This window comes from Ceratotherium simum, chromosome 12 (assembly GCF_057802395.1).
Source record: "Ceratotherium simum simum isolate JZ-2026a chromosome 12, ASM5780239v1, whole genome shotgun sequence".
Taxonomy (NCBI): domain Eukaryota; kingdom Metazoa; phylum Chordata; class Mammalia; order Perissodactyla; family Rhinocerotidae; genus Ceratotherium; species Ceratotherium simum.
In genome coordinates, this window is record NC_141911.1 from 67,057,834 (window position 1) to 67,068,323 (window position 10,490).

The window sequence follows — 10,490 nt, forward strand, 5'->3', positions numbered from 1 at the left end:
GTTGCTAAGTTCGAGTGCTCTGCTTCAGCGGCCAGGGGCTCCCTGTTTCGATATTGGGTGCGGACCTACACATGGTTCATCAAGCCATGCTGTGGTGGCGTCCCACATACAATATAGAGGAAGACGGGCACAGGTGTTAGTTCAGGGACAATCTTCCTCAGCAAAAAAAAAATGTTTTTAGTGGTTTTACACAAACAGAAATAGAAATTACTTTGTCTAATTTAGGTATTAGTGATTTAAAATTGCTTCTTTTAAAATATCGCCTGGGGATCCTCAGAAAACTCAATAAATTGAAATTACAGAAAGAAATGGGCACATTTCTTTTTGGCTTTGGCCCTATCCAAGCTTTTAGAAGCTTTCGGGGCCTTTTGTCAGTTTTCACGAAGTCCCTGAAGTCAAGGTTGTGAACGTCTGTGCCCGGGTTACTAGTTTGAAGGGAAACGAGCGGGGGGGAGGGGGGGGGTGTAACCACAGCCACTGCAAGTGTCCCCTCAAGCGTTTAGGGAAGAGAAACTGTTCAATTGTGCCCTCTTGGCTGTTTCTCAACGTCCATAAGCCATTTTCGGTTTTAAGACCCATTATTTTTAACCAGTTGTCAGTCAGAGGGAGAACACCATTACCGAAATTAGGTTCTGATTTAGATTGAAGGCTTATTCAAAAATCTCATTTTGGGTCATTTAGTAAGTCACCTTAAGGGAAACAGAAAAATGGAATAATCTTCAACATCATGAATCTATAAAGCATTTTCACATGTTATTTAATTTTAAAGGTTAGAAATCAGAACCTTCAATTCTGATACTATTATTTTATTGTATGAGTTTATTGGTATTGTCAAATTGCTGGTCTTATCTTCCACCTGCTCTAATGGTCTTTAGCTGCAAGAATACACACTGGCTGTGTGTCTCTTTCAGAGAAGAAATGATAAATGTTGTTGACTAACAAACAAAATTGCAGCCTTACGGGAATCTACCTCACTTGTAGAGGCACCTTCCTTCCTCATGCTTACTGTTCTTGATTGTACCTAACTAAAGTTCAAAGCTTGACCGCTCCCCAGAACTTCTTTATCAGATGTTGACGTCACTTCATTGCCGGTGAAACTGACCCATAAAGAAGCACTCCGCTGAAGTCAAGGGCGGAACCCAGGCAAATAAGCGGCTTCCATCCGTTTACCAGAACTGGCGGGCAGTTTCCCAAGCCTTGAAGTAGGTAGACCGGTATGACCTCAGTCACCGCATGCTTTGTCCTCCCTCCGCTGTTCTCAATCCTTTTCTCCTTGAGTCTCCCTCCTGTCCCCATCTAGACACCTATTGTCTTTAGGCTCTCTCCACCCTCAGTTCATTCCAAACCTTCTTCCTGAGGCAGAAAAAGTGTGCCTTATTCACTAAGCTATAAAGGACTCGTGGGAAGGCGAGTGTTTCCCATGGCACCTGGTACCGGCCTTTACTTGTGGAACCCCAGACCTGGGCGTCGAGGGAGGAATCCCTCCAGGTGGACTTCCAGGAGGAAGCGCCCGGACTGCTCGTGGTCAGGTGAGGGCATCCTGGGCAGCAGCAGGCTGATGAGGAGCTCTGGAGCAAGTTCAGATCCTGCCTCTGCCCTTGCTCGGCCGGACGCTTACCCACTCTCTGGGCCAGTTCACTCATCTGCAAGGGGGACCTACTCTTCTGGCTGAGGATGGGATGAGATGACGCATGCCGTGCACCCGGCTAGTTTGGTAGATTAGTTCAGCTCCCCGCCTCCTCCCACCCCCATCCCAGGCCAACACTTGTTGAGGGGGGTTGGGGCAGTTGCGCTTAATGCCGAAGAGATTCCATTCTCTTTTCAAAATCAAGCTCGTAAGTCACGTCCTCTCGGGCGGGGGGGCCCCTTTTCGGGGCGGTGCGGTCCGCGCGCAGAGAGGCGGTCGGGGGCCGGGCCTCGGGTGGGAAGGGCGTGGGCGGCCGGGCCCGGCGGAGAAGGAAGGGCGGGCGGAGTCTGGGAAGCCCCGCCGCCGGGCTCCTAAAGGCTCCGGGGAGGCGCGCTCGGCCGCGAGCGGAGGCGACGGCGCGCGCGGATCGGGAGCCGCAGCCCCGCGGCCCCGCTCGGTCCGGTGTGCGCCCCCCACTCGGCCCGTCCCCCATCGGGCTGACCCCCGCCCCGATAGCTGCGGCGGGGCCCCGGGCGAGGCGGCTCCGGGAAGCCCACGGACTCGGGGCCCAAGGTACCTGCGGGCGGGGTCTGGGGGTGCAGTGGGGACTGTCTTTTCTGTGTATCGCCCAACGGGGACGCTTCGTCCAGGAGTCTCCCGGGGACTCGGGAAAGTCACCGCCCGCTGCTGCTGCCGGCGGGGCCATCGCCCAGGCGCCCCGACGATGATAGAGTAACATAGGGCATGATCCCAGCTTCACAAAATACAGGAATGTGTATAAACGGCGGGGGAAGCACTGAAAGGAAATATGGGAGACGGGGTGTGTTTTCTTTGTACTTTTCTGTGCTTTGCAAGTTTTTTTCCTAATCGGAACACAAGAGTCCCACTTACGCAGTGTGGCTCACAGCGCCCCCTCGCCACCCTCCCCGCCCCTCGCTCCCGCCGCCCGACACGTGTCTGCGGGCCCGGTTCCCTGCAGCGCCGGGTTCTCTGCAGAGGGCGCTTCTGGACCTGCCCGCCTCGCTTCAGTCTGGTTTATTAGGAAAATATAGTAATCCGTTGTTTTCTGGGACTTTCCCCAGCTTTCAGATTGAAAGGAGGGATTTCCCAAACCCTCTGGAAGCCCGAATCCACACCGAACCTCACGGCGGACGTTCGCGGCCGCGGAGAAGCTGTGCTGCGCGTGTTTGATTGGGCGCAGACCAACCAGGCACCGCCTCGCAGAACAACCGAGCTGTCCGAAGGTTTTCCTCTTGCTGTTGGAGTTTTCACGACTCCCGCTGCAAGATCTCTTGTTTGGTAAGTATCGATTCTGCTGAACAGCACGGTTCACAGATGTCTTCCAAGTCACGCGGGGCGGCGGTGAGGGGTCAGGCAGGAGGTTATCTGTGTCTTTTGCTGTGCTTCCAAGTTTTTCTTCCCTTCTTAGCTCAGTGTTGGGCAAAAAGGACAGAAGCTTCCTTTGACAGAAAAGGAAACTTCTACTTGCCACAAGGCAAAGACATACTCTCTCTTGGGAATATCGATAGGGTGGGGGGCGGAGGAGGGATGAAAGTACAAGTTTTAGAGGGATACTTTCCTTAACAGATCACCCAGAACAAACCATTATTACAAGGGAGCTTGTCTTAAAAAACCAAACTCTTAAAGCAAGAGAAACCCGTTGGCACACTTGACCACCCAGGGGAGCCAAGCTTTCTGTTAAGCTGCTGGGACACCTGGCTCCTTTTAGCAAAAATATGTCTATCTTTTTGTTCATCACAGCTGAAGGCCAAACAGCCTTCTGCAGGATGAGGATAGTGTGTCTCTTCACTGGCTCTGCAGGCCTTGGGAGGGGTAGCTGGAGTGTGTGTGTCTATGTGTCTGTGTGTGCACGAACGTGTGTTTGGCAGGGGTGGGGAGTGGGAATGTGAGCAGGGGTGGAGAGCATGTTTTTGCACATAGCACCTCAACGCATATCCACCCTCCTTTCCTTTGAGAGGAGTCGGAAGCCGACCCGAGTCCAGCCCTTCTGTTCCAGCTCTGAGACTCTCTTAAGTGTCTGTCAGACATCAGTTTACCGCTTTAACCATACTTGGCTGATTTCCAACTCCATTTAAATGGAGTTCCATAAAAATCAGATGGTTTGTGATTTTGTAGAGAAACTATTTGTTAAATGTTCTAATAGATATGAAGTGCACATGGTATAAAATCCCAAAGGTGCGGTGTGCAGTCCCCTCTCCACCCCGACATTTCCCTCTCCAGAGGCCACCGCTGTTACCACTATGTAAGCTCATTGTTCTTCTGTTTCTTCCATAACAAACGGATTTGAAAATCTGCTTTTGAGCATTTGCACACTAGTGATTTTTTTTTTAAAAAAAAGATCTACCAATTTTAGTTTATTATTTTAGTTTTTTGTTAGTTTCCGTCTTTTCTGTTTTTTTGCTGACGCCTCAGACATGTCAGAGATTCAGGCCACTTTGTAGCGGGACCTGGCAGCCTGGAAATAATTAATGAATAGATTAATTTCTAAGTTTCTTGAGGTCAGAGACCATGATTTATTCAACTTTGGAGCTCCCCAAACAACCCACGGCAATTACTAGTGCGTACTAGGTCTATGCTAATATCCTACACCCGGGCTTCAGGATAACTGATGCTCCCAGTAAGCTGATGCTTCAGAGCCCCCTCCTCTTACGAGGCAGCAGGAATAGTGTATTTCCCTCCCCAAGACTGGAAACTAGGTTGGTATCTTGCTTGTTCTAACACACATCCGTGGCCCCCTTCTCTACAGGTTAGCTGCTCTGGTTTGTGAAGTACCTGGTAACAGGGAGCAGTGTTGTAGGGGGTAAGAGAGGGTGCAGTTCTGTTCTATTTGAATCTTGCCTTTGACACTGGCTTTGTGATCTGGGCTACTTAGCTAAGTCCTCTGAGACTCAGCTCCCTCATCTGTGAGGGTGATTCGTAGGGTTGTGTTGAAGATTAGGTAGGACAGTATGTGTAAAGGGCATCACTGCACCTGGTGCACTAATGGTGGGTGGTGAGTGGTAGCCGTTATCGCTGTCAGGTTTGCAGTCTGTTGTACTTTCATAAGATAGGCGACTGCACATGGCAGGCCACCTTATGGCTTAGCAACTCATGACCTACAGGAAGAGGGGTGGATTTCTTGCCCATATTACATGTCCTTTATGGCATTGGGACCGAGGCAGAACTGGTCCTTTTGGGGACTGCTGATGTGGCAGAAGGAAAGAAGAGAGGTGGAACTACACAGTGGCTTTTAAGGCTTCTGCTTGGAAATAAGCTTCCTTGTCACTTCCGTTGTGTTTCATTGACATGGCTGTCAACGGAGTGGGAAGTGTCATCTTTCTGAAGGAGCAGAACCAGTAGGGACAGGCCTGGTGGGGAGGGGCAGCCAGTATTTGACAGTAATACAGTCTACCTCCGTGTTTCTTGGAGGGTCATGGTGGTGAACCCAGAAGTTCATCAAACCCTGAGAATTGATTCACACCAAGACACTTAGAGCCACTGCTTTGTAAACTGGAATGCCAATTTTTTCCCTTGCAGTGGATAATATATCTTTGCCCTGGGTGCTAGGCAGAAGAGCCTGTATGGGGCAAACTTTTCTTGGTGGCAGATTTGCTCAAAAGACTGAATTCTGAACTAGTAGGTTACACAAGGACACAAAAACAAAATTGGATTTTACCAAAAGACTATATCCAGAATACATCGTGGAACTGTGAGTGTCCAAAGTCCGAGAATGAACTGGAATGACGGCAGTATGTCCTAAACAAGGCTGAGACCACTGACAGATTCCTGCTCTTCGTTTTTAGGCTCTTCACTTGTCAACAGCTAATTCTTTTCTTGTCAGCCACTAATTGCATCATCTCATGGTTTGTTATAATTAGTCTTTTATTCTGTCTGCTTCTTGAATAGTGAGACTTCAGCATCATGATTAAAGGATCTTCAAATCACAGTGTAGGATGGATTAACCAATTCTACCCATTGTGTATTTTCTTGCTGCCTTCAGTTTCATAGTAGTTTTTATTACCCTTTGCCCAAGATTTTGAGGATTCCTCTCATTTTTTCTACTTATAGCTGGGCATCTGTTGCCTGCTTAGGTGATGCAATATGATGTGATAATGTCCAAAAAGAATCTATTATGAAAGTAAATTTAAAACTAAAGATAGATTTCCAAATCAATAAAAAAGAAATTTTGCTCAGCTATGTCATTTGTTGAATAATTGAATAAATTGGGAGTTTGATTTTTAGCAGCATAACTGCAAAATGGAGGGAAAGATTGTATCTTAAAAGTAAATAGCAGCAGAGCCGGCCCGGTGGCTTAGCAGTTAAGTGCGCGCGCTCCACTACTGGCGGCCCGGGTTCGGATCCCGGGCGCGCACCGACACACCGCTTGTCCAGCCATGCTGAGGCCGCGTCCCACATACAGCAACTAGAGGGATGTGCAACTATGACATACGACTATCTACTGGGGCTTTGGGGCAAAAAAAAGGAGGAGGATTGGCAATGGATTTTAGCTCAGAACTGGTCTTCCTCAGCAAAAAGAGGAGGATTAGCATGGATGTTAGCTCAGGGCTGATCTTCCCCCCCCCCCCCAAAAAAAGTAAATAGCAGCAAGCGTAAAAAGAGAAAGAAAGCATTGTTCTTTTTTTAACCAGCGTAGTTTTGATACCCACATCTAATATAGATGGCAGACAAAAACAATAAAACAACCAATTAACTTCACTTAAGACTCTTGATCCCCAAACCCCAAATACAGTCTTTAAGGAATGTAGGGGGCACTCAATGTCATTCTATCTATTGGTATAATTTACCACTACACTAGATAAAAGGAATTCTATGCAGCTGTTCAAAAATAAGGTATATTTATGTGTAGATGTGGCAGAAAATCACCCATTTGTATGATTAGCTGAAAAATGCAAGGTCTAGAACTAAATACAGAATATTCCTATCTGTGTAAGAAAATTTTTTCCCTGTGTAGAAACATGTGTGTATGTGTCTGAGCACACACTTAGTTATGCTTGTTGTGTAAAGACAGTTTGTGTAAGGATAAAAGCAACTTTTACAGTAGTTGACTCTCGATGGGGACACTAAGGATTAGGGTGGAGGGAAGATTTTTTTTTTAAAAATCCTTTTTTACTGTTTGAATTTTTAAATCATGTGCGTGTAATTCTTTTAGAATAAATTAGTTGTAAAATGGCAGTTCTGTGTCAAAATAACCTCTCAAAGATTTTAGTAACTAGTTCTCCTATCCTGTTACACTGACTCCTCCACTGATTATTAAAGGTGCATGTGGTGCAGTGGAGGCGGAGGGCACCGCGGGGCGGTGAGCTCTGGAGGACTGTGGTTAGCAGCAGTTAGACTACACTGCTTGTGGTTAATGACAGTTTGTCTGTCTGGTCATTAGGAACCATTGACAAAAATAAACAGTTCCAGTAGGAGTACAGACTATGATATTTGGAACTACCTTGTGGAGATTTATTTTTTTTAAAAAGTGTATAATGTCTAAATTTTTAAATTATAGAATAAAATAAGCTTTTAAAATATTTACCATTTTTAACTTTACGTGCTAGAAATCTAAGTGAGGATATAAAGGACAAATGTTGCAATTATTTGCTTATAACTATTTTTTTATTTAATCAGGTTTCACAGTTCATAATACATCTACTTATAATTCAGTTAATAAACTGTAGGCCCTCTTTGTGTGTATATCTTCTGAGAGCATTCAAACTAAAGGGAGTCTTTATTCTGGATTTTCTTTTTAAAGAACAGCTGTCATATTTTCTCTGGGTCCAAGTCACTCTATTTAAGTGAGAAAGGAAGTAAAGTTTCTTTATGCTCCCCCAGATCACTTTATTATCAACAACCATTCCTTGTTAGTGTCTGGATTATATGTATGGTCTTATCATCAAGCTTGAAATGAAAAATAGAGAGATAGGAAAATGTAATACACCAGTTCTCATGGGGCTTGGTGTAAGTTTTCACATATCTACTAGTTAATTGAAAGTATTCTATGTGTTGTTTTCTTAAAGTTCAAATAAATCACCTATGAGAAGATTTTCATCAAATTATTAGAATCAAAGATCTCAATGCCTGAAGTATGGGGGTAAACTAACGTGTGGTTTGCTCGCCGCAGGGGCGTCAGATTCTGGTGCGCACCATGTCGAATTTTGAAGATGCAGACACAGAAGAGACAGTAACGTGTCTCCAGATGACTGTTTACCATCCCGCCCAGCTGCAAAGTGGAGTATTCCAATCCATAAGGTTTTATAACCGAGAGAAACTCCCCTCCAGCGAAGTGGTGAAATTTGGCCGAAATTCCAACATCTGTCATTATACCTTTCAGGACAAACAGGTTTCCCGAGTTCAGTTTTCTCTGCAGCTGTTTAAAAAATTTGATAGCTCAGTTCTCTCTTTTGAAATTAAAAATATGAGTAAGAAGACCAATCTGATTGTGGACAACAGGGAGCTGGGCTACCTGAATAAAATGGACCTGCCATACAAGTGCATGGTCAGATTCGGCGAGTATCAGTTCCTGATAGAGAAGGAGGATGGAGAGTCATTAGAGTTTTTTGAGACTCAGTTTATTTTGTCTCCAAGATCACTCTTGCAAGAAAACAACTGGCCACCACAGAAGCCCGTACCTGAGCATGGCACTTATTCATACTGTTCCACCCAAAACACTTCTCCTACAGAAATGGATGAAAATGAATTGTGAACACAGACGGCTAAGAAGAGAATCGTGAAGGATGCAGAGCTCTGTGGACACTTTATAGACACTCCACAGACACTCCACGTACTAAGTGGTGTGCCAGTACTATTAATCGGTGCCAGTTTCTGAGTGTAGTATATTATGGTCATCTGTTATGGTGGCAAATTTGGGATCGGGTATTATCATTTTGAAGTCTGTAAATGGCATTAGTCATCGATTTAGTCACCTGTTGCATTCCTGGATGTATGAAGTATTATTTTAAGTGTACAACTGTGAGGCTTAATGTACAAGAAGTATCCTTTGTGATGAAGGAATAGTGTTCTCAAAGTAAAGTTATATTATTTTCTTTTTATGCTCGACTTTAGTCCTATGTTTTGTTTTAATTTTGTTTGTAAGGAACTGTCTCTTTGGTCATATTATTTTACAATAGCCATTTGTTTTCAAGGTCAAGACTATGGGCAAGTTGTTACTGGTGTTGTAGCCTGTTGGTACTCGTGGTACCAGAGTACTGGAACGCAGCATAATGTGTTTTGGAGTAGTGTCCGTGTGTCATTGTGGTTTTAATATGGGAAGACTTATTTGAGCAATAATACCTTGATTTTCTATAGAATTATAGAGTGCTTATTCCTGAGAATACAGTTCTCTTGATCTGTCTTCAGCATCTAAACCCAATATTTTAAACATTTTAATGTACCACTCTGTTAAGTTTAGAATTATTTTTCAGTTTTCTTACCAAGTTTTAAATTATTTGATTTTTATGTACTATAAGTTGTTAAATTTGAATTCACAATTTTAACAGCATCCCCCGCGCACATAGTAAAGTCTCATTCTCCAACCATTTGCTTTGTTCTCTGACTGCTGGAGGGAAGGAGTGCAGCAGGCCTCAGGCGGCGGCTGTGCTGGGGACTCAGACGCCTCCAGCTCTGCCCTCCGTGCGTCCTGGCTACATTCTCTGTTTGTCCCTCACTCCGCATGGGGCACACGGCCCAGTCGCTCCCAAGTGTTACATGCTATTGACCAGCCACCCAAAGAGAAGCTGATCGTCCAACTCCAGTTCCAGGGAAGGGCCAGCTTGGGTCCAGTGCCCACCTTCTACCCTCTGCTCACTAAATAACGGCTGCTCCAGGCAGTGACCACGTGGACAGGAAAAGCATTTTCTCAAAAAATGGCCACAATTGGGGCCGGCCAGTGGCGCAGCGGTTAAGTGTGCGCGCTCAGCTTCGGAGGCCCGGGGTTCATAGGTTCGCACCCCCGGCGCGCACCGACGCACCGCTTGTCAAGCCATGCTGTGGCGGCGTCCCATATAATGTAGGGGAAGATGGGCACGGATGTTAGCCCAGGGCCAGTCTTCCTCAGCAAAAAGAGGAGGATTGGCATTGGATGTTAGCGCAAGGCTGAGCTTCCTTACACACACACACAAAAGGCCGCAGTGGATGGTGGTGGGGGCAAACAAAAGTATTAGTGTTTGATACAAGATACTGCAGCTACGTTGTGAAACTTTCAGCACACCCCTTAAGGACTCATTTGTCCCAGGAAATTGATTTTTCTTGGGCTCTTTAAGTAGAGGGGTGTATTAATCAGTGCCAGTGTTAGTCATAGGCAGTCTCTTCTAGAACCTGCATCTTTATGACGAGGTGGTGCTCTCCAACAGTGAAATCTCATATACCATATGATTATATAACCATATTCTAGAAGATTCTGTCTCTACTATCTAATGCATTGACTGACTTGAAGAAGCATTACCTTGAGGCTCTAACATGAGTGGTCGTGTTTGTTTCAATATGTCTTGTAGAAAAATTGGCCGTAATCTCGCTACCAGGAGATAACTATTGTTAACATGGTGTGTATGTGTTTATGTGGTAGCTGCTTCCATGTTATCTCATATCCCTTTCTACTTTTCCAGTTCTCTAACAGGGGTTTAATTCCTTACAGTAATTATCTGTTAAAATAACAGGTGTGGTGACTATTGTACTAACTGGACCCTGACTGAAACAATCAGAGCTTCCATTTCAGTTGGTGACGACAGATGAGCACAATCAAGTGTGGTGGAATCTGCCAGCCTTCTAGTTGGTATGCGTAGTTACCAAGTACATCGCTCATCATTCTACTATTCAGCCTACATGAAAATATTTATCTGGCCTTGTATCTCTTAAGCAATGA

At 45.4% G+C, this 10,490-nt stretch overlaps 1 protein-coding gene across 4 annotated transcripts; it reads left to right on the forward strand.

Annotated features, from left to right (window-relative positions):
• Positions 1–1,172: 1,172 nt before the first annotated feature.
• TIFA (TRAF interacting protein with forkhead associated domain) lies at positions 1,173–8,689 on the forward strand. 4 transcript variants are annotated; one of them, XM_087437736.1, is made up of 3 exons: positions 1,173–1,202; positions 2,710–2,926; positions 7,755–8,689. In XM_087437736.1, exon 3 carries the CDS (start codon positions 7,779–7,781, stop codon positions 8,334–8,336), a length of 558 nt encoding a protein of 185 aa, XP_087293862.1. In that variant the 5' UTR covers positions 1,173–1,202; positions 2,710–2,926; positions 7,755–7,778; the 3' UTR covers positions 8,337–8,689. The 4 variants fall into 4 exon arrangements, with proteins under 4 accessions (XP_087293862.1, XP_087293861.1, XP_087293863.1 ...); XM_087437735.1 differs by lacking the exon at positions 1,173–1,202 and adding an exon at positions 1,255–1,529; XM_087437737.1 differs by lacking the exon at positions 1,173–1,202 and adding an exon at positions 1,768–1,835.
• The last annotated feature ends 1,801 nt before the right edge of the window (positions 8,690–10,490 follow it).

Coding starts and splice junctions, on each gene's coding strand:
- TIFA (XM_087437736.1), top strand. CDS start 7,779: ATGTCGAATTTTGAAGATGCAGACACAGAAGAGACAGTAACGTGTCTC.